The sequence below is a fragment of the Mycteria americana genome, chromosome 4 (assembly GCF_035582795.1).
Source record: "Mycteria americana isolate JAX WOST 10 ecotype Jacksonville Zoo and Gardens chromosome 4, USCA_MyAme_1.0, whole genome shotgun sequence".
NCBI lineage: Eukaryota > Metazoa > Chordata > Aves > Ciconiiformes > Ciconiidae > Mycteria > Mycteria americana.
In genome coordinates, this window is record NC_134368.1 from 21,778,996 (window position 1) to 21,803,586 (window position 24,591).

General features: G+C 39.2%; 1 protein-coding gene across 3 annotated transcripts in view; it reads left to right on the forward strand.

Moving 5' to 3' along the window:
* Positions 1-11,837: 11,837 nt before the first annotated feature.
* Positions 11,838-24,591, forward strand: part of TBC1D19 (TBC1 domain family member 19) — a 53,867-nt gene continuing 41,113 nt past the window's right edge. For 2 of the 3 annotated variants that reach the window (XM_075499881.1, XM_075499882.1), the window contains exons 1-3: positions 11,838-12,038; positions 22,231-22,303; positions 23,071-23,116. In XM_075499881.1, coding sequence (XP_075355996.1) covers positions 11,940-12,038; positions 22,231-22,303; positions 23,071-23,116 — 218 coding nt within the window. In that variant the 5' untranslated portion in view covers positions 11,838-11,939. The remainder of the gene's footprint in view (positions 12,039-22,230; positions 22,304-23,070; positions 23,117-24,591) is intronic. The other variant, XM_075499880.1, reaches the window with a different exon arrangement.

Sequence of the window (24,591 nt, forward strand, 5' to 3'; positions counted from 1 at the left end):
CCATGTTTATACAATATTACATTGTGCAGGGAGTTAATGTGACTGAAAGCATGTAAGTTTTAAATTCATTTTCATTGTTTAGTCTTTGCTTACATTACAAAACTGTTTTAAAGCTGCCAAGGAGAAGACTCAACTCTCAAAAGAAAGGAGAAACAAAAGTCCAAGGACAAATTCTACTCTGAATTCTCTACTCTAACTTTTTGATAGAGCCAGACTCAGGATGCTATGGTATCCTCAAATATCCAGACAAACATATCAGAAGTTGGATCTTTGGAATGTAATCCTTGTATACAGAAAAGTTATATGATGCACCATCAATTTTGCTTTAACAAACATTTGAAAATTTGCAGCTAATGTGCATGATTTCTTTTAATAATTTTCTGTGTGTCTGAAGTCATTATCTTACATTTGCAATTTCATGCATACTGGTTTGGCCCTTTCTGTAATCAACTGCACTGGTGTTAAGTGTGCTTTGTACAGACAAAGCAGTGCAAAACAGTCACAGATCATACAAATTGTGGCTACTCTGTCACTTCTCGGATACCTTATTTCTTCCCAGTGTTCTCCTTTTATTCTAATGCATTTATTTTGCAATCCTGCAATGTGGGGAAAATGAACAAATTGAAGCAGGAAAGGTATTTCCGATGAGACCATGATAAAAGATCAGTGACAATTAGTATTTTAGTTTTACAAGTTTTGCTTATTTAAGTTGCTGGAGCAAGTAAAGGGTTTTTAAATATTTTAAGTGATATGCTAGTGAAATGCTCCTACATTCTACTCTCACTCACTCTGGTTTTAAACCCAGCATTACCAGAAGTATAATCTTGCTCAAACCATAATCTTACAGTGATCTTATCTCTTTAAATTTCATTTACATTTCAGTTAGAAAGCCAGAAATGTCGGCTGCGATTTTATACTTCGTAAAGACAGACCTCCATAAAGTCTTCACTTAATTCTTCATGATTGCTCATAAAAGTTGTTATTAGAAGTCAAATGGGAATGCTCTGGCAAAATGAAAAGTAAAGCACTATTTATTTCATTAGCTGTTAAACTGAGTCATTTCATAGTGGAATATCTTGTTCACAAGACCTTCTATAGAGAAGGCTGGAAATTTAAAATTGGGCTCTGTGGGAAATATTCAAATAAATTCTAAAAAATCAGATCGTGATATAAATTGCTAAATAAATTTTGATCTTCTGTTTTAAGAAGGAGTAGGTGGTAGGTCATATACAGTATTATCCAACCTAAAATGATAGAAAACTTTTGTTCTTCTGGTCTGACATGTTACTAAATACCCAAGGTCTTCCAGATTTAATGCTGTTTGAGAAGAAACTGGCAGTACAAATTGGTATTTCTCTGATGAAATCTACCTTACTTATCAAGAAGGCAGTAAATTTCATTTGCCTGAATAGTACAGGGGAATAAGAAACAAAACAGGAGTTTTCCTCGCTTACACTTTTCCCGTCATCCTGTTCATTCCATGGTGGCTTGTTTAGTTAGTGAGATGATAACAACTTCTTTTCCTCTGTTCCTTCTTCAGTGCATCCTCATGAGCGCTTCTTTAGCTATTGCCCTTCCTATCTGTGTGCATTTTCTCCTCTTTTAAGCCAACTTAACCAGAACTGTGAATTTGCAAATAGCACCTTAAGTCCCCACTGTTCATCCCTTAGGCCACACAACTGAGCTGTAATCAGTACCTTCAACAGGGGTATTATCTCCAGTTCTAAGGAGCAAATAAATGGTTAGGTCTCCAAGACTTGTGCCTCGGATAAAGTTATGAAAGCTAGTAGTACCTTACTGTATAAGGATATTTTTTTTTAAAATATTTTAAATTTTAAAAAAGCATATTAACTCATGTCACAGTTAAAGCTCACTTAAAGGTAAAACTATGGCATGGCTACGGATACTTGACGGTTTTGGTGTCCTAAACCACTGCATAATCATTCCAAAGCAAAGTGTTTTTCTAAGTGAATATTTGCTTATAAGATCAATATGCATACATACATTTTCTTCTCCAAATCCCTTACCAAACCTGCACTATAGGCTATTTTAAGTCTTTGCCCCTTTCATATTCTTGTTGCAAACCTTCACAGTTACATTTAGGGAAAAAAATCAACTACTTTTTGAAAGTAGCTTCCTTCAAAGAATCAGTGTCATTTCCTGCTACTATTTCCCTGTATGTCAGTACATATGTGGGGGGACAGGCTTATGTGTCACCTCTTTGATCTAAATCTTTATTATGCTGCTTTTATATTAATCTAATTTTACCCAAATGAAAAGCCTCATAAGTGAGAGTGGGTCCTTCTGCTGTTGGACAACTCCAATGAGGTATTTCAGTGCTGTATTTCAGGTTGATGCTATACACTCTATCCAGCAGAAATTTACCTTGCTCTACTCTCTCGCAGTGCAAGCCTGAGTGCAGTCCCAAAGACCAGGAATTCTTTATCCACACTGGCTACTAATGTGTATCCACATATTTATTTAAGCTGGGAGCACCTTTTATCCCATCTGCTCCAGCAAATATGCCCTTTTAGTAAACAGTGGGTAGGAATGTTGGCCGCAGGGGTCCTTCCTATGAAGATCCAAAGTGACCAATGACAAAAGTCACTTGGGAGGGTAAGGAGGCATCCCACTGAGGAGGATGGACTATGGCAAGCTATTGATGATCTTCAGCTCAGGCACATAGACTCTTGGAGCTGGATCAGGGAAAATCTGGCTTTAAAAGACTCCACACCTTAGCTGTCTAATGTATCACAGCTATTCTTCTGACACCACATATTCCTCCAATTACATTGCTATATGATTGCTTACTCACATTAATGACTGGTCACCTCAGCTAGGGCAAATCACTACAGTTCTGCTAAATGGTTTTACCAGCTTCATATCTTGTCTCTTCGCTTTCTTTTTTGCAATGAATACAAATAATTCCAAATTTTCTTCAGCCCTTTAGCACTATGACCTTTGTGAATGTTTTCTAATTTTGCTTCTTGGTATTTCTGGGAATGTGTTGCAATATAGATTATAAGATTTAGTCCTGTATCCTGTTAATTAATAAAATAATACAATTTTTTTTATGTAGTACCTCTGTCCCTTTTTTGATTTAGCAAATTTGTTGTGCATTGGAAAGATTTCTTTACTGAGCTCTAAACAGCGATGCAAAACACAAAACCTGACTGCATTTGTATATTTAAATTTTTTTGCTTTCACTGTGCAGAGATTCATCTGAAACCAAGTAATCTGGGTTTGTTTGTGTTCCCTAAAGCTGGGTACAAGATTTCAGTGCCATTTTTCCTTTAAGGAGATTTATATACAAATTTGTATTTAGGGGGTTAATTAGAGCAGGGTAGCCTGCTATTCAACAGCTCTGTATCCAGCCTTCAGAACTGGATATGCTTTTACATATGCTTGCTCTTCTACCTCATTGTTTTATTCTTTTCAGGTGGTTGCTTTGAATTCTTGTGCAAATTCTTATTATAAACTTACTTCCACAGTAAAAACTGTTCATTTAGTTGCATTTCATATATGCACAATTCTTGTAACAGGCAGCATTAGTACTCAATCTTTTCAGATAATTTGCTGCAATAATCTATTCCTGTATGTAAACAGAGAAACTGTGTTTAGAAATTAGGGCTCAGTTTTACATTTTGACCTAATCTCTTTTGAACTACTACAGGATGATTGCAAGTATTTCAGTATAGAATTCTTTAGACCCCTGCTACTGCCTGAGATCTATCAGAGGCGACTCTATTCCATAGCTGGTGAAGATATTTATTCGGTGCCTGGTGCTCCCTTTCGATGGTATAAAGAATTTGTCCATACAAGGAAAGAAAAGCACCATCAGTGGAGACAAAACTATGAGAAACTTATGAAGGTTCTGCTCGCTATGCTCAGTTCATTCAGCAGTTCCATTTTGTAGTTTATCTTACTAGCACTTCTAGCTGTCTTTTTATCAGAGCAGACATCAAGTTAAGGAAGCAGAAGTCAAGGTAAAGGATAACTGAGAAATCCTAGTAATGGAAGTGAGGATCCCTGCAACCCAAACTAGAGTGCTCCTTTTAACAGTTAGGTTATCTGGTTATCTTCCACCTACATAACCGCCAGGAAAGAATTACAAAAACCCTACAAGAGTTTCTAGATCCTCTTGGTTTATTCTTCACTTTTGAATCTTCTATTTGAAAATGTAACAAACAAGGAAACCAATCAGCCTACTAATCCTTCATAATTAACAAAAAAATAGAAAAAGGATAAATCCACTTTGTCATCAAATCTTCATCTGAGGAATAAAAAGTGCCTAGAATTGATACCCAGGGAGAGATCCTTGTTCTGTACTGAAGTTTATAGTTCTACTTCTTAATTATTAAGAGGAAGGCTATGATTTAGACACTGAGTAATGTATTCAAGGTGATCTACTGGTTGTTGAAGACTTGCAACACACACTGACATGACTCTGTAATAAGTTGTACATATTCCAGGCAGCGAACAAAAGTCTAACAGACTACCTAAAACATTTATTACATTTTCCACAGAAGACATTCCCCTACTGCAATAAGTAGGGACATGGTTTAGTGGTGGACTTGGCAGTGTTAGGTTCATGGTTGGACTCGATGATCTTAAAGGTCTTTTCCAACCTAAATGATTCCATGATCCTATTCTAAGTAGGATATGGTACCAAGAAGCTATTTCAGTGGAGTAACACTCAATACTGTATAATAAATAAATAGAAAATCAGAGTTTTAGATATTTTTAATAGTAGGTATAGAACAGAGTAATATTCAATACTGTATAACAAATAAATAGAAAATCAGAGTTTTAGATATTTTTAATAGTAGGTATAGAACTCCACCACACACATTTTTTAGATATTCTTAAAAAGGGAATACTTCCTGTCACAGACAAAATCCAAGTTCTGCTTGTATGTACATCACATAGCCTCACTGAAATCAATAGGTTTGAAAAGACAACACAGAATCTCACATCTCACCCTGTATACTAATAAACTCTGACCTGGAGATGTTAACTAAAAGAGAGGCCTTTTTAGTGCATTTCTTGCTTAGAGACCGATTGGTTAAAATTTATAAGAACCATAAAAGAAGTGGCTAAAGTAAGCTGTTACATGTGTACTGGAAAATGTTTGCTCGTGAATGTTGAATTATGTCTTTTAAAAGGTTTGGATATGTACGATAGTTGTGTAAGTTTCTCAACAGGCTTGCTGACAGGTAAATATACAATTTAAAATTAAGATATAAAATATATGTCATATATGAAGTGCATATACTACTACTGAGTAGTAGTATATAAGCTGTATTTGTGATTCAGCATGTGTTTTTCTTCAAAATGGATCTAGATCAATAGACTCCATTTCTGTTTTAAGTCCAAGAAATCCTACAACTGCGTAATTATATCTTAATAATGGTAATGGTACACATGGGATTTTACGAACCAGAAGATACAGAATGTTACTGCTAAAGCCCCTGCCACTTGATTAATAATAAAACACATGGACAATGGACTAAAACTAATAATACTAGAAAAATGAGGGACTTTGTGCATTTCATTTGTTTTACATGCCTGATAACTCACGGTTGCTGCTATGACTCAGCAATGCTATTAAAAAGTACCAGTAATAGATATTATGACTTGAGATACATGATCCTCTTGAGGGAGGCTTATAGCTATCTAAAGCCAAGGTCTGGTAGGAAATTACCTAAACTCAAGAACTGAAACAATGTGAAACTCCTAAAACTAGACTGATAATCCTTGACGTCACTGGTAGTCAAGTCTAGCTCTCAAGTTCAGCCACATATTAGATAAAATATATTACTTCTCATGAACAATAGTCCACAATAAGAGATGTTTTCTGCCCTGATAAGTGAAGATACATCATCTAAGCTTCCTACGTTCTTCAGATTGCATCAGTGGTATTTGAGCAAAAAATCTCATTACTCCACAGGAGCTGATTATTTTAAATAAAGTACTGAAACTTGTCAAAACATACGCTGTCACTTTTTGGCAGTAATTTCAATAAAGCTTAAAATTTATGCGTGTGAGTCACTGAATATATTGTGGTTCTGATTACACAAGGAAACCAGTGGATGTTATAAAGGTAAGCTTGCAGGATTGGCCCATAACTGAGATTAAATTTTAATATACATTAATCCAATACAAAGAGTCAGCACACTGAGCAAAGGACTGAATATGTTCTTCTCTGAAAGAACCTGCTTGGATTGGAGATCCAGAGAGTAGCTGTTTGAACCTGATGTTTTAGTTTACAGGTGAAGTTCTGCTAACGGCTTGAGATGGAGGATATGAGTTATGGATTTGAAACCCTCATAACTTAAAATTATTCCGAGTGGAGAAAGAAGAAATGAAGGTCTGGACAAGAGTAGCTTTTTAGATGAAAAAATAATCCCCCCCAAAAAAATCCAGTTTACCTGAGAGGAGATAAAAATGCATGCTCTCCTGTCTGAAGGAAGGCAAATTTGGAGGGTTTGTGGGGGGATAAGGTTATGTGCAGTTTGGGTTTTTTTTTTCTTTTTTTTTTTCTTTAATGTCTTATCCTTTTGTTTTGGCAGAAAAAACCCCAAACTTGTTACTTTTCTTTTCTTTTTTTTTTTTTTTTAACCTGGGTTTCTGTGGCACTTGTTGGCTGGGACACAGCCATCCTTACACGTGACGCAGTCTGCCATTAGGGATCGCACACACTGTCATTCTCTTGGCAGTGTCTCATGTAGCACAAAAAAAAAGGAACCTGGAGATATACACAACATTTGTGATACATTATCAGGGTGAATGCAATTGTGTATCTCTCCCCCGGACAGCATTGACCCCCTATTACTCAGGGTGTCAAGGAAAGATAAGTCGCTTATCTACAGTAATAAGTGACAACGATTGCATGCTTAGTCATATTCTGCACCATAACAACTCGTTTGCTCCCTTACCCTGCCAGCACTGACTGCATGAATGCACCCACCCCCAGCACAGGTAAAGGCGCAGTGTCCCCTCTCCAGTCCCTCCCCATCCCTGTTCTCGCAGCAGAGAAAGCAGCCCTAAGAGGAAACTTCAAGACTTGGCATTTCCAGCAGCAAGAGCATGAAAGATGAAGGCGGGATCAGGGCAGCACGAGTGTTGTGAATTGCTTTAGAGGAAGAGTGTCTCGGGAACAGTTTGAAAGTGCTGGGATTTTGTTGATTGGGATTTTGGGATTGCGACTGCTGGGATTTTGTTGACGCTGCTGGGGTTTTGTTGACCTCCCTCACCCATCACTCTGTTATACAAGGCAACTGCCTCCTTTGGTGATACCTGCAGGCAGTCCTGGTTATTAGGTCAACTAATATAGTTGTGAGGAAAAAAGACAAGCTTCCAGGCACTCAGTGCTTCCTTTGAATGGTTTTCCTTTTTACCGACTGCTTTTACACCCCAAGAAATAAACTGGTCTTCACAATCATTTGGAAGCATTAAAATGTATTTTGTCTCATGTGGCCTTAAAAATGACAGTATGATGTATCTGTTGCTTCATATCCTCTCCTCTTCTCAATCTAAAACCCACCAAGGGAAAGAGGGAGAGAATATGGGTGAAATATTTCAGATATTGGCTATGTAATTTTTACTTTCCCTTGCCAAATTCTCAATGCTTTCTGGACCTGCAGTGGCAGACAAATATAAGACACTTGGGATACCAGCATCAGTTACAGCTAACTGCAGTAACTTGACACAAAAAAACAGTAAAGAAATGTAAAACATTGTAGAGTACTGCAGCTGTAAAAGGAGGTGTGACACAATGGGGAAGAGAGTTGGTGTTCGGGGGTGTAGGACAAAGATGAAGAGAGGAAAAGACCACAAAAAAAAAAAACACCCAACAGAAAAACAATGACACCTACACCAGATCTTCTGATAAAACCAGCAAGCTACCTTTGGTATGGTATGTGGTACTGGACATCATAAAACCACTCTACGCTGACTGTACTGCAGTTGCTTACTTGCAATCTAAAAGTAAATCACGATGGAAAAGCAGTAATTGTCAAACACTTATCACATGAACCAAGTTGAACCGGTCATGTGATAGCAGGGGGACAGGCTAAAGAGTTGGTTGGAATTTTTGCCCGTGCCTGTTATTTAAGTGATATTTTTTAACAATGACCCTGTATTTCTCAAGCTGCTGTGCAGTAAGCTCCTTGTAAGGAAACAAAAACGAAGCACGCACTTAAGCATGAGATTTCTTAACTGGATATGGTAAGGATACACAAGAAGCAGTTAACAGCACTTGGTCAGATGCTGTAAAGATTATCTCTTTATATCACCTTGCTTTTTAGCTTTGATTGGCATTTACAAGAAGTAAGGTTTCCTGCCCATTTTGGAGACATAACTGACAGGAGAGAAACCCAGTGCATAGGAGGAAGGAAACCAGACTCGAAATAGCCTGGAAAAACAGGGAATGAAGAGTGACAGATGTGCATGTGTAACAAACAAAGGCAGATTTGGAGCAGAGGTAGTCAACTGCAGGAAATTACTCATCTGCAGCTGACATGAGCTTTTTCTCCTGTTTGGTTGACCCACAGAAGGTAAGGATGGCTTTTGCAGACCTGCGAAGTCTTATGTATTGTAAATGAAACTCATCTGATGTATTGTTTCCCCACATTCCCCAAGAATAGGGGAACTCACACTTCTAACCAGCAAGGTGTTGGGGCTTCTGTCTCTCTCCACGACCTGCCATCTGGCTGAACGTGGTGCCTGCAGATCGCAGCATGGCAAACAGCCAGGCACCATGCTGTGCTACCAGTAGGAACTTAACCAACCTCTGAGTCCCCACATATCAAGCAGTCCTGATAAGTGACACGCTCGCCAAACGCAATGTAAGATTGCCATCCCAGTGGCAGTCCACAGGTTCTCCCAAAAACTGGAAAAGAAAACGCTGCTGAGGACTGTGCCAGGCAAGGGGGTAGGGCTTCCTCTCACCCTTGCAGCTGCGATGTAAAACCCGGGACTTACAGACATCGGCCTGCGGCGCTCAGTGGCATGCCCTCGTTTTTTGCATGTGCTTGTCTTAGCAGGTAATGTTCCTACACAAAGAAATTATCTTCCTCATTAAAAAAACCCAAAACAACAGGAGACGTACTGCCTCCATGTGAACTCTTTGCAGAATTTTATTATGAACTAGGACACAAAGCTGTTACACTTTGTACGCTTGTTCAGTTGGGAATGTAGGCAAATATTTCATTAACTCCCAATACACAGAGAAAAAAATTGTGCTCACTGTTGCCCCTAACCTCATATATGCATGTACGTGCAGAACTGACAGAAAACTTGATGTAAATCAGAATAGATATTCAAGGCATTGGTAGACAATTGGGCATTTGATTTCTCTGTGCTCTCCATGAATTGAGAAGCAAGCTCTCCTCAGTGTTTTGATTTAGCATAAGCGACTTTTTCAGGTTTCTCTACAGTTGGTTAAAGAACTTTTATCTCTGATCCTCTATCACTATTCTTCTTTAAACTTCATTTTATCCAGAAATGCTCACAGATAAGTCAAAAGAGGTTGCAGAGAAATGACTTCAGGTGCATTTTTATACCTATTATATGTAGTTGCTTTTTCTAGCAAGGTAACTGATGACATCTGTCTTCATTTCCTCACATCTGCGTCACTCACCTGCAGAACTTACAGCAGTGAAAAAGTTACAACCTGATGTTTCAGAATCTTGAAACATTCTTTGTTTTACAGAGGTATGGCCATCCTCAGAGCTGAAAATGGGTATTAATGCTCGGCTTTGCAGGTCAGTGATCAGCTGTCCATGTTACCTCCTTGAACTCTCTTACCTTATTTATTAATTATTCTGGGATTTTCAAAATTAGTATTTCGGCTTAGTAAATTAGTTTATTAAGTGAGAATTTGATTACATGGTCCTGTTACTGATGCACATAGGAATAGATTTTCCCAGAAGGACTAAGTGGATTAAAGCTCCTTGCATTCACATCACCCCATGAGATGTACATAGTGCCACACAGCTGCTCTGCTTAAATGAGGGCTCTGTCGGCTCCTGGTGCTGAGCCTGAATTAATGCCTCACCATGCTGAGCAGGTAGGGTGTGCTGGTTTTGCCTGGGGTAGAGTTAATTTTCTTCATAGTAGCTAGTATGGGGCTATGCTTTGGATTTGTGCTGGAAACAGTGTTGATAACACAGGGATGTTTTTGTTACTGCTGAGCAGTGCTTGCACAGAGTCAAGGCCTTTTCTGCTTCTCGCCCCACCCCACCAGCGAGGAGGCTGGGGGGGCACAAGAAGCTGGGAGGGGACACGGCTGGGACAGCTGACCCCAACGGACCAAAGGGATATTCCATGCCATAGGACGTCATGCTCAGCATATAAAGCTGGGGAAGAAGAAGGAAGGGGGGACATTTGGAGTGATGGCGTTTGTCTTCCCAAGTAACCGTTTTGCGTGATGGAGCCCTGCTTTCCTGGAGATGGCTGAACACCTGCCTGCCCATGGGAAGGAGTGAATGAATTCCTTGTTTTGCTTTGCTTGCGTGCGTGGCTGTTGCTTTACCTATTCAACTGTCTTTATGTCAGTCCATGAGTTTTCTGACTTTTACCCTTCCAATTCTCTCCCCCATCCCACCGCGGAGGAGCAAGCAAGCAGCTGTGTGGGGCTTAGTTGCTGGCTGCGGTTAAACCACAACACAGGGGTAAAATATTCAAGAGCACAATAAAACTTTACCTGAGTACGGGTCAACTAGTATTCCTCAGGAAGCACACAGGAAGGAGCCTTGGGGCTGAATTTTCTGTTCACGTCATCTGAATGTGATCTCTCAGGCCCTAAAAAGCAGCTTTTTAAACTGTCTCTGAAGCTTTAATGATCTGAATCCTGCTGCATTATACCAGTGCAAAGCCACTTAAACGACAGCTAAAGATGTTTTTAGGATAATCTTTCTGACTGCTCTGAAATGGGTTTGTAGCCCTGTCACTGTCAGCTCTAGCTGAGAAGCAATTCAAGAAGATGCTGCCTTGTAGCTACTGATTGCACAGCTCAGCTGAGGTGCAACAGCTGACTTGTAAGAGAAAGCTTCGTCCTTTCCAAGGCAGAGCCAGACAGCTTAATTAAGCCATAAGTAATGATGATGTAAGATATTATTTAGCTCGTTATTGAGGCGGACCTGGAATGCTCATAGCCGGTTACAGTCCACCTGGCCTGGCAGGTGGCAGCTAGCCAGCCACAGCAGCTATGAAGGCCTTTGTGGGCTGCTGTCGCGAACCCAGCCCTGCTAGGCGAGCGGCTGGACACGCGCGCAGGGCTGAAGCCGTCACGCAGGCTGCGGGGACGAGGACGAGGACACTTGTCTCTGCAAGCTCCGCGGAAGCGAAGGGCAGAGCGAGCAGGCCGGGCACGCTCGGGTGGCTCCAACAGCAGCGTGGCCAGGTGCTGGCACCCAGGCTGCGCCGCCAAAGCCCGAGACCTACGCGTAGGCTTTCCTTGCACTTATTTCCGAGTTTCTTTCTAGCAATGATAGATTATGAACGTTTATTTAGGAAACAGAAGCAGTGCATGAGATTTTCACCAGAGCTTTTGGCAACTGTTATCCAGCTCAAGGTGCGTGTGGCCCGCGGGCTGGAGGAAGCCTGCCAGGTGCCCGGGGAGAGGTGGCAGCTGACGGCACCACCGGGGCGGTCTCCCCGGCTCTGGGGACAGCGTGGGGCCTCCTGGGCTGAGCGCCGAGGGGGCCGCGGGGGCCTCCGCCACACCGGGCAGCGGAGGGCACGCTGTCCCGCTCGAGTCACGATCGGCCGTGAGGAACTTTTCTGTGAGGCGTCGCTTTTTCCACCCGGACGCCGCCGCGGAGGAGCACTGCCGCTCCCGCAGTTGCCTGGTAACTCCGGTTAACGAGGCGTGGTGCAGCGGCGAAAGCGGTCCGGTGCAGCAGCCCTCCCGCGGGCAGGGGCGCCGCGCCGCGATGCTGGACCCGGACAGCGGGCTCTCCCTCACCATAGCGCGGATCGTGCAGCGGCTGAAGGGCTCCAGCCTCCACTCCCAGCTGGAGCGACAGGCCCGGGTGAGCCCCGACCTGGCGCTGTGCCCACAGGCCCGCCTTCCTTTCCCGCTCCCCCTCCCCGGCGCTTTGTTCCCGGCCGTCGCCCCCGCCCCGCCCCGGCCCGGCCCAGCCGGTGCGGCCTCCGCCGGGGCAGGGGGCCCGGGGCCGGCCGGCCGGCCTGCCTGCCCGCCCGCCTGCCCGCCTTCCCTCCCTCCCTCCCTCCCTCCTTCCTCGACGGGGCCGGAGAGCCGGCTGGTTGGTTTCTAGAGCAGTATTTATAGTTTCACCCCCTGGGACTGAAGGATTTCGCAGTGAATATGAAGACTATCCTCTTGAAATCTCACTGCTTCAAAGAGTTCCTAAAATGAATCGCTTTGTCTTTTAATCTCTAATTTGGAAAGCTTTAAATATCGCCCCCTTCCTCTCCCCCCCCGCGCCCTTCGCCAGAGTGCCCCTGAGAAAAGGAGGATTTGGTGAAAGGAAGTGAAAATACATGAAAACCGCACACGAAAGTACGTTTTCGTAGCTGGGAAAACAGTTGATTTTTTATATTTAGTAATTTATCTGCAATCGAAACCAGGTTTTCATATTTCAGCTGAACTTCATTTAGGATGTTTCAGATTAAAATTGTGTCAATGTTCATGACCATAATAACATGATAGTGGTGCTATAACAATTATTGTGTGTTACTTAAATATTTTGGGTTGGGTTTTATAAAATCTTGGGGGTTTTGTGTTTTGGGGGTTTTTTTTGCAAACAGTGCTTCAAATTGTACAGATTTTGTACAATTGTACAGATGTCCATTTTCTGCCTTAGTTTTGTTAGGTTTTTAAATGAAACATGATTTTCTTCTCTGAATATCTCTGAAAGCTTTCCATAGCAATTGACATCCCTGTGTGCCTTTTCTGTTGTTTTGTTTTTAAATTTGTGGATTTGGTCTCCAAATGCTTTTTTAAATGTATGTCTGCTTTACTCCTGTTGACTGTGTGCTCTCTAAATATGTGAGTAAGCAAATGTGCATGACTTGAAGGGGGCTGGAATTATAAAAGAGTACAGACATTGGGTTCTGCTAAGTGTTGGGGAATTCAGCATCCCAAATAGCCTGACATGAGGTGTGGAGAGTCAAATTCAAGACCTTGTCCTCAATAAAGGCAGTGATGGGATTTCAGACCAGAGAGTCAAATTCAAGATCTTGTCCTCAATAAAGGCAGTGATGGGATTTCAGAACAGGACTCTCTTTTAACAGCTCTGTTACTGATTGTAATAAAACCTGTATGTACGCACCTCTGCATTCGTTCTTTTGTCTCTATCTCCTGTGAGGCCTGATTGCACAGTCATTTGATACTTTGCGTGTTTGTTTTGAAACACAAGGAAGCTTGGTGTACTCAGGACTTGGCGGGGTGTTTAAATGCTGCTGGTGGATGGCTATTTTGTACAGCCATTTTGTACAGGTGGACACTCTGAGGACCTTAGCAGTGCCCTTCCATGGTGGTGGTTGATGTCTGAAAGGGCAGTTAAATGCCTAAATCCCTCCCTGACTCTGTAGCATATCAATTTACTCAATACAAGCAGAAACTCTGCATAATTAAAGCATAAATGTAACCTATAAAATAAATAAAATACAGTGTAATGACCACAGCCAAATCTGTCATGATAGCTTTGCAGAACACTGTTTTACAAATTTCTTGGAGAAGAAAAAAAAGGTGTATATGTAGGTCAGAAGATTATTCTAGACATATGAAGTGCTAAGGGAAAAGAAAATAAAAAGGGCAACAAATATTCAGGTTGATTTTTAGAGCAGGTGTTTGAAGAGTTTGTAATAGATGATTAAATGAGAGCTATAGCTTAGTGATCTGAAAGACTGGAAAGGTTTTAGACACATCAACTAAAGGATTTCTCAATGTAGAGAGTCATCTTTTGGAGCTTGTAGTTTAAATTTATAGGGCCAGATATACACCCTGTTTGTCAGGAATCTGTATGTTCTCCTTGATCTTGAATTGTTTTTATTGACCTTGCATGCATTTATGTTCTTTCATGTACAGTATAGACTTGTTTTATTTATAATGCTTGTATGATCATATTATTGCTGTACTATGCAGTTGCAAAAGCCCTATCAGTGAGTTCCTTATCTTTGCTCCATCCCTTAGCAGCTGTACAGAATTCTGAAGGTTTCTGAATTTTGCTACTCTCTGTATTAAATTAATGCTTGATTTCCCTCCCATTACATGGGGTATTTCTGTAGTTGCATTATCAAATTGAAACCTTTGCTATTGCTATGCATCACACCTGAACTCCAGTTTATTGATAGGACCTGGTGGGTTTTTTGTCTGCTGGTTAACAGTCAGTTTCTGAACAATGCTTATTGTGCACTGGTTGCAATACTGATCTATAGGTGGTCCCTTTTTATATGATTTTTAAGCTATTTTTTGGGAAGCATTTTTTGGGAGGCTATTTTTTGGGAGGCAATGCATCAGAATAAAACTTACTTATTGTTTTTGGATATTTATACTACAGTTATATTTTACCTTTACAAAGATTGCTGTTTATCTGTCAGTGTAGAAACTGACATTGCTGCTTCCTCAAAAATATTTACCGTCTCTGAAAACATGAGAGTCAGAATGGATCAAGGCCCCTTATAATATTGCCTGAAATTTTTGAGAGGTCATGTGGTCTCACAAACAGTATTTCAGCTATTAACAAAAACTCTGTTTTGTAAATTCATCTCTTCTCTTAATGTCTAGGAAGGAGAGCTCAAAATGAACAGTTTCTTTCACGAGTTAATAGAATTTTGGGGAAAACACAATATCCTGACATTATTTGTGGGAGTTGACAGAGTAGCCCTGTGGTTATGAACTGGTCACACCAGTGCTATGCTTGGCTGTCACTGAGAGCCTGAGCTAGTGTCAAGGACTGTGATACACAATCTCTTTGAAATAAGTTTGGCATGGGCACCAAGTGATTTGCTGTCACAGCTTTAGCTCTGTGGATACCAAGATAATAACATTTTTGTCCCGAGGACTGAAGTGGAAGTAGGGTCATATGCTTGTTAGTGACGATTTGGAACATAAATGTTACGTTGATTTTGTAGGTTGAGTTTTGGTATATTGATAATGTGCCTGCAGTTAATACAAAGAGGTTAATGCAGGAAAGAGTGTAAATGTGCCTGTTACTTGCTTTGGAATTTCTTCTGAGCATATTTTGTAGTGTGTTTGAAAGGAAAGAGTAACAGTTACAAAGAGCCAAAATATTAGACAGTAGCTTTTCAACAGGTAGAATTGCTGCTGGGGTTATTGGGATATCGGAGGAGAAATCTGATCTCAGTTTCTCAGGCACAACTTTCACTGTGTGAGTTTGTAACAAAATTTGTTTGCTTTTGTCTTAATTTTTGTCTTCCCTTTCTGAAATGTAAATGTTTTTAAGGTAAAAATTAGAGGTGGTTAGAAAAACTGAGACACGGACATCTTCAATCACAAAATGCAGTTTGAAAACAATCTTTTTTGTGAAATCTTGCTGAAGTTTTGGTTTAGGGAAAATCTTTGTCAGTGAACTGATAATAAAAATGGAACAGTTCAGAAACATGAAAAAAGTGCTACCTTTTTAACACATTTTAATTTACAGATAATTCAGAAACTTTGGTTTACATCATGTTTGAGGGAAACCAGGCTTTATTAATTAAGATTAATCAATCTTAATTTTTGTCCTCTGCAAACCTCTAATAGAAATCAGTCTGACTCTGAGTTGCCTGGAACCTCTAGTGGCCAGGGGTAAATAACAAGTAAAGTTTAAAACAAAAACAAAACAAAAAAAACCAAAGAAAAGCTTCAGTAGTTTATTCCTAAAGAACTTTTCTAAAACAGGAGGTGAAAATAAAATGAAAGATAAAGGTTCTACATTATGTTTTAAATTGACCAAGAAAGACTCACAATACAAGGAATCTCTCTGGGCATTTTCTGTGTAGACGCTCTCAGATTTGTTTCTTGTAGGTCTGTCTGTAGTGGGACAACTTGAAGCAGAACTTGTAGAAAAACAGGATAATGGCTGTCAAAGTAGGCTAAAAGTGGTAACCTGAGTGTAAGAATCAATGCTGACACCCCACCCCACTCTGACAATTGAGTATGAAGTTTGGGAGTGAGGAAAGATTTTAGGAGGTACCTGAAGGTATGAACAAGGTGTGGAGAGGAGATACGCTAGGATATGTCATGATCAGAATGATTGTCCAGAGGAGAGGACTCTGCCATCACTCTTTGAACAGACCTGTGACTAGTACCAGCAGGGTTTAAAGAAAATAGTAATCAAAGTGAGAGGTAAGGGTCTTCACAAGACTTCAAATAGGGCAAAGAAGGAGAGGAGCTTGCTTTGGGAGCACTAGGAATGTTGCAGCTGGGGTATTGCCCGACTGTGGTGTTCTAAAGGGAGTACGGATAAACAGCTTGGAATAATTTATGTGGAGGGAATAGTCTGCAAGAAATCTGAGAATATTTTCATGACATTTTTCTCCAACAGTTAAAAAAAGAAATTGATACTGATCCCTACTTAAGTAAAAGATCAAATTAAGGAGGAGAATGTTTCTGTGAAATGTAGCATTTATTTAATAAAAGTTAGCAAATAAATGTAGGCTCATGAGTCATCACAGATAATTAATGATTCCTTTTCGTGCATTGTATTTAACAAAGGTCTTACCATCCCCTCCTGACAGATTTTGTACTTTGGTTTAAATGGTTCAGTAGTCACATTTGCAGTGCAGTGAATTTTAAATTGAATACAGTTGTGAATACGTTGAACAGAGTATGGAGTTCAGAAGCAATGCGAGCTTGATTTGCAGATTTTTTTTTTTTTATAATGTAGATTATATGTTTTACCTTGTGTGTGTGTGTTTTAGTTGCAGCACTAATTTTATATTCAAGGAAAACCTAGAAAATCTATCAAAACATCAAAATTATATTATTAAAAATGTATCCTGCATATCTTGTGGGGGAACATAACATTTGAAGCTGTTTATTCCTGTATGAGGCTAATTGAAGCTCTCTGTTTCAACTGCTAGGTTATTTTTACTTGTATAAGAAAGTTCACAATACTTTTTCCCTTAGTGTAATTAGTGTAGAAATGTACAAGGTTTGGAAAATTGTCAGTGTAATCAGGGTTTTATACTTACCAAATTTGTTTAGTTATGCTCAGAATGATTCCTCTTTCTGTTACACAAATGTATAAACCAAAATCACTCCCTTAAATTTGTAGGATTTTAAGTGTTTAGAGAGTGTTTATGTTGAAATTGTTGTGGTCATACTTGAAGTGGTTTTTAACAAGTTGGCTGGATCCTAATAAAATCTAGTTATGGCAGAATGGAGTATATGAGAAAAGGTCAATATTTATTAGCTTTCATTGAATTTACTTCTGCTAAAGTTGGGCTATATTTGGGGTAGTGTGCTGTATTGTAATTCGGGAAATAACAGCAATAAAAGCTGAAAACATTGTGCACTTGTGCAAAATCATAATGAACAGTAATAAGTGCTCTGAGAGTGTACATACTTGTCTAAAACAAAAAGGCTTTGAAGAGAAATTATGGTGGATAGCCTGTAAAAATATTTAGATTGTGTAAAGTTATTTGCAGAACTGTTTGCAGCAGGATAAAAATATGTGTTCACCTGATGCAGTTCCACATTTCAGTATAGCTGGATCACTTCCATGCAATGTTTATTCTTGTTGAGAAAAGAAATAGTTTGACACTAGACTTATGCTGGAACACTTTGTTCTGTCAAGCCTCCTCTTTGTAGTATGTTGCTGGTCCTCTAGGTATTTTCCTATACTTCTTTGAGTGCTGTGCCTTGACAGCTGATCTGTCCTCTTGCATGATCAGTGCCGCTCCAGTCATGATGAGGGAATGCCATTTCCAAATTTAGATGCTAATTTGCAAGTAGATTTGTCTCTTTGTCTTCACTCGCTCTATGAATCAATTTACTACACTCACCAACTTTTTCCAACTAGCTCTGTGCTATCCTTTTGCTTGCTTTCAGCCAGATCAATGTTGAGTGTCTGGATTTTCTTCCATCTTGGCATCCAAGTACAGAAAGTGTAATCCATTTAGAGTATCACTTATGATGATGACTGCCCAGATCTCAGCAGGATACCTTACCAAAATCAAAGGCAAAGAAGATGTGCACAGAACATAAATACAAAGGATTGCTAGTGGTACCTTAGTTGCCTTTCAGAAGGTTTGGAAAAATTTTGAAAGTCCCAAAACTATCCCTTCTCTTCTGTACAGCTGAAGGATAAGAGGGTGTCAACAAATGCTGTAATGATAGCTTGTTTTATGAAGGAATGTCTAACAGCTGGTTGCTTCTTGATTTGCAAGAAGCTGACCAAGACTGTAAATAAATGTGGGCACCCAATGCCTGAACCCCTGTGCCCTATCCATAAGCTTATGCACAATGCCAGTTATACTGGAAGATAAACTGGTCAGCATTAACTTTTATTAAAAATCATTTGTTATTGCTTGCTGCATTCATCCCTGTCTCCTTTAAGGACTCTGTCTTGGCCTGACTGAGCCTCTGAATATCGTGATTTCTTCCCTGGTCTGGCTGTCACTCTGCCTTCAATCGGTTGTTCCCTTATATTGCTCACTCTCCTTTACCCTGCTTGTGATATCCTCCTGATAGTACCAGATTTTTTTTAAAAAAAGGAAGATACCTGTTCATCAAGATGTGTATTGCAATTGGAGAGTCTGTAGTTCTTCCTGAGTATATGCTGCATTTTGATTATGCAGGAAATTAATTCAGTTCATCAGTACAAATTTCATCAAGGTGTTTTCTTCCCAGTAAACCTTAGCCAGGCATTTTTATCAGCATAAATCGTAGTAATGCTTTTTATATAAATAAAATTTTGTCAACATGTTTTTCATTCTACCAAAAAACCATAGTGGGTGAAAATGCAAATAATACTTAGGCAGTACTTTGTATCAAGCAGTTTACAACAAACAAACCCTACCAAAATACGTAAATGTTTTTTGCAACATAGTGCAACACAGAAATAAGTTAGACCAGTTAGTCCAAAGGGAAAATAAAAGTATGTGGGAGACCCGGTCTAGTAATTTTGGAACATCAGCTCTGCTAAGTCTCCTTGACTCCTTAATTTAGTGCCCACAAAACCCCCTGTAGATTCCAAAGAGGTATCATGCTGTTAAGCTACAGCAAAGCAATTCTGAAGGGATTTCCTTTCACCTACCGAAATAAGTGTTTTCTTCTTTGGTTATATTACACAGAGCTAGGGTATGTTGTTCTGTGTTAGAACTGGCTGCAGCCACTACCTGGACCGTTTGCCAGATTCTCACCTTTCAGGTATCTAATTTCTGATTTGAAAACTGATGGGCAATCCAGTATGCAGTGAGTCCATAACAATAACAGTTTCTCTGGCTCTGTAGCTCTGCGTAGCACTGTTGGAATCTATTGATCATAATTCAGAAGTGAACAAAAGGAGAAGTGGAAATGGGGGCAGCCTTTGGCAATTGCATCCTGAAATTACAAGAGTGGGGACAGAAGTGCCCTCATAATTTGGGGGAGAATTTTCATGTTTCTTATATGAAAATTTGTCTCAGTAAGGCATTTTGCAGTCAAGAGAAGGAAAAGGATGCAGGAAACAGGCTAAAAATAAAAGTTTTGATAAATTAAAGATTAGTATAGGAATATTTGCTGCAGCAGGGCTAGGAATAGTGCAATAGAACTTGACTGAGTAAATGGGCATGAAGAGGTGAAGGTAACTGGTGGAGATGAAGCACTAATGCAGTCCTTGGAGAAAGTTTTCCCCAGAGTGCTGTCCTGCTTCCTTTTGGACTGCCACCCTGCTGCATACAAAAGAGTCACTGTTTTTTTGTTCTGCAGTTGGGGAACAGGTTCTGTTGGGAACAGCAGTTTACAAGAAAGTCTTCTGTTGTATCTTTTGGGCTGACAGGGAAAATGGGAAGTCATCTGTCTGAACTGAACTCCTTTATCCCCTCTAAAGTAATATGCTGTATCAATTTCCAGAATTTCCAGGAAACCACAAAAAAAAAAAAGGATCGTCAATGTGAGTGTCAGACCTTCCTTAATGAGCCAAAAGCTCACAAATTTTACTTATGTATGAACAGCAGAGAACTAAAATACTATTCTCCTCATTGCACTTTTGTCGCTTCTTACACTGTTTACATTATCAAGACAATTAACCCACTTTTAGTAGATTGTAAAGATTGTTTTATTTTTGTTGTGATTCAACATCTGTCAAGGAATTGTATTTGTGAGGGGGTTTTGCATATCTAAAAAGGATTTTGAAGCATGTGTACCAGGCCCCACAGGTAAACACCCCACGGACCTTGGGATTAAAATTGGCCACATTTAACCCAGAAGACAAAGCTGAACATTTACAAAAGTGTGCGTGACAACTTCAGAGGAACAGTAAGGCACAATCTGCCCAGTTTGATGCACGTTACTTTGTTTAAAATTCATACAGGAGAGGTACAAAACCACTGCCTTGCAGCATAAAAAAATTAAACTCAGCCTGACATATGTCAGTCCAAAACGGACATAGGACTTTCCATCAAAGTAGTTTCAGAAAGAATCCATAAGGTATGCCTTGAGGCTGTTGCTTAAAAGGGTATTTTGTGAGCTGCACAAGAACTCCCATGAAAATCTTTGTTTCCCTGCCTTTAGTGATGATCCTTTGCCTGCCTTTACCATTGTGCTGAAAGGAATATGCATTTGTCGTTTGAAATGAGTTATGCAACTCGCCACACCTGATGGTTTCTGCTTATGATCACCTTTCTTTCTCAGAAAGCGTGCTTACAGTCCATTTGCTATTGCAGTCAATAAAGCAAATATAAAAGCCTTCCTTACCTGTAATGGGAAGGTGACTTAAAATAAAAGCAGAAATGCTGATGCTATTAGTCTCTGCATTATTAGCCATTCCACCTTTCAACGAGGGAAAATGGAAAGATTTCCTTAAAATTCTGCTTGTGAATTCATCTAGACCAACTTTTCCAGCAAGCTGTGCAGCACAGCAAATACCCTTTTCTGTATATAAACTGTAAGGCAAATGATAGGATTGTGGAGTTTGTTATTTGTGTGTGATGGACCTAAAGCATGCCATGCTGTCAACAGTGCTGTTAGGGCTGGCAAACTGCACAAGCTGGTGCAAATTTATTTTTAATAGCAGCATAACTTACTGCAATAGAATCAGCAGCTGATACGCCTACAGCATATTGCTGAGTAGCTTTTGGTAAGAGATGTCTCACATTCCTAGGTGGATGATGTGGCCATATGCTTCTAACATACGCCTTGAGCTGTCATGGCAGTGGAGTAAGTTGCACACAAGTCTCCCAGTGTTATTTTCGAGTCAGCAGCCAGGGTTGCTCTTCTTTTCTAAACCTCTAGCTTTATCCTCTGGTATTAATCAGCTATTGCCGCACTCCACGTTTAGGAAAATATGTATGAGAAGTCACTTCACAGAAACTCCTGAGTTTCTGATTGTTGTCCTTTTGGACCTTTGTGGTCTATTTGTTTTCTCCTCTTGGTCTAGCTATAGAAGAAGAAGGAGATGCTATAGCAGCTGCTCCTGATGTTGCTGAAAAATCTGCAGCAACATCTGCATGGTAGTGTCATGGTACGGTTGTAAAACTGGTTGGTGCCTAATTGTGTGGAGTGCATTTCATTACAAGAGGCTGTATAACCTGGTAGTCACAGCTGCAGTGAGGAATGTTTGGTCCGCAGTTTTTATTTGAAGTTTGAATGTGGCATTTCTTACCTGAAAGAGCTGAACTGTGGGGAGGGTAAGTGAGAAGTTATGGAACATTTTCAGTTTGATTCTTTCAGGTAGAATACGGTGAGTGGCTTCTAGTTATTCACTTGTGTAGCTTATGACCAATCCTTTAATGCATAGAGTCTAGCATTTTTGCTAAGTATGTGGGGTACTCAGAATATTAAGCATATATGCCACTGGATACTCCCTCTCCCTTCCCCACATACAGCTTCTAGCACTCATGTAAAAGCAAAGACATCGAGTGAGGAAAAAGTTGGCTGATTTTTTTTGGCTGCACTTAACATTATCAAGTTAGTAGGAAGCAGTTTGCTTTGTGTGTAGCCTTAAGCATGTATGTTTCTTGTTTCATAACTTAAAATACACAATTTACTTTCTCTTTTGGAAAATAAAGTGCTTGATGCTTATTTATTCATTCATTTATTTTTCATATTAGGTTAGCCTACACAAACCAGAAATTAAACTGGAATCACTAAAAGAAGATATTAAGGATTTTCTGAAGACGTCAGGTTTGTAATACTTCATTGATACATTTGTGGATAGTATAAATCTATGTAAGAATGTATGTGACATACAAGATGAAAATAGTAGTTTGTGCAGCTTGGTATCTTGTTGCTGACAATAGCCAGAAGCAGACATTCAGTGATTCCAGATTATTAAACAAGACAGAGAAAATTAAAAGGGAAAAAGTTCTTGGATTCCAGCAGCATTTTGAAAAACATACTATGCAAAGAAGTGATTTTATCATTTTATAAGATACTGGTAATTTTTTTGAAAGTTCTGAATGGTAGAAGAGTTCAGTCACTTCTGAAAATGGAAATTAGCATTCATGGAGGTACTTCTGAAAATTTTACCCGTAGTTAAATTTCCGATTTCCATTGGAAGTTGTAGGCTATGTAACTATAATGTGAAGATTTGATGATAAGGGATATAAGATTTATAATAATCAGGAATGCTGTGTCTATTAATATTTATAGTTGTTTTAATAATATGATGGCTTTGAAAAAATAGCATATAATTATTTAAACAAAACTGTGCTGTAATTATTTGAGCAGTAGATGGGAAGTAAGGGATATTCAACCTTTATACAGGTCTCAACTTGCAGTTTTTCCTACCTCAATTAGCTTAAGGTTTCTTCATCTCTTCCTGTCTGTCTGGTAGGTAGACATGAGTTGAGACAGGACAGAAAACTAGTGACTGTAAAGCAACCTCTGATTCATGTTCCATTAGTATTATTTCCTAAAGTTGTCTTCTGGATATTTTTTTATTTTAACAGGTTGGGAAAAGAAGCTTCAGAATGCTGTTTATAGCGAACTCAACGTGTGAGTTTATTTAGTATTTTTATTTAATAAGTTCTACTCACATGATTTACTTTTGATTCATTTGTATATATAGGTGTAGGATGTGTTACTATTATTTGCAAGATCTGTCATACCAAGGGTGCCTGCTTCATTTCTGTTTTTAAAGTGCTGTTATTTCTTTTTAATCCTAGTGAAAATATTGGACTTGAGTACATTTTAAAGAATGAGTGAAACAAATATCACTATGTTTTTTAGTGACTTTAGTAATTTCTTTGTTATTTTACTTCCAAAGGTACCAACAGTCATAATATAATTCTTGTGTAGCTAAGGTAGTTGCTGCAAATGAATTTTAATTATTTTCAGATGTTTATGACAGCATTGCACATATTTTTTGTATTAATTATTAAAAAAAGCCCCTTTAAGATATTGGATCTCTAGACTTACTAGATCAGTGCTCATCATGCTTGGAATATGGTTATAAACACACTGAAATTTGTGAAATTCCCTTTTTATTATTGTTCAGCAAACTTTGGATTAGGCTTCTGGGAAGCATAAGTTGCCTTTACATTCTGGCAAGGTGGAAAGGTGAATTTCATAACAGGTATAGCCATAAATGCGACTGTATAATAAGAAATGTGGATGCAAACCTATTTGTGCTAATTTAAATAAGCTTGTTAGAGTTACCAGTTTTGAACAATGTGTCTTAATAGTACAAGGGACTCGATTCAGCAAAATACTTGTCTCTTAGTAAGGATTCATCTTCTTCATATCTTTCAAGGGAAAAATATTTACCTGTCTTTTGGACTATTGCTTGCGCTTTCTTTGAGTTCACAGCAATAAGCTGCGAATAATGAAATTAGCCCTGGAAAATTGAAATTAGCTAAGAATACCATGATTTCATGAGCATTGTGGAAAAGACGAGAAACAGCCTTGCTGTGAAATCTCTTAGTATTTATTCCACTTTATGCATAGGCACAGAGTTGTCCAGAACAAATTAGTGGCAACTACAAGAATGACCTTACCAGTTAAAAATGGGAAGACATTTGAAGAGGGTTTCCCAAAATCATATGATAGGAACTGACTGAATACATATAAGCAAATGAAAATTCAGGCTAACTGTAAAAGAAGCTTTGTGTAAATTTTCTTTCCTGAAAGACATTTGAGACAGTTCAAATTAAGCTGGATGAAATGTTTGGCAATAACTCATTGGAAATAATCTGCACTACTGGAAGACAAATTATTGTTTTGGTTTAGTTTTTTTAGTTTTGTTCCAGCTTTTATATTTTGGCATAATGCAGTTTATGAATGGATATTCAACTTTGCTTAGGTCAGCACCACAAAGTTCTAAGTGCTTTGGGCATGTACATGTTCACTATTTATTTTTAAAAGGAAATCCTCCAAAAATATATTGTCTCTTGAAAAAATATAATATCCTGGATAGTAAGAGTTCCAGGGAGTCATAAAGATGATGTGATGTCAAGAGGATACACTTCTAA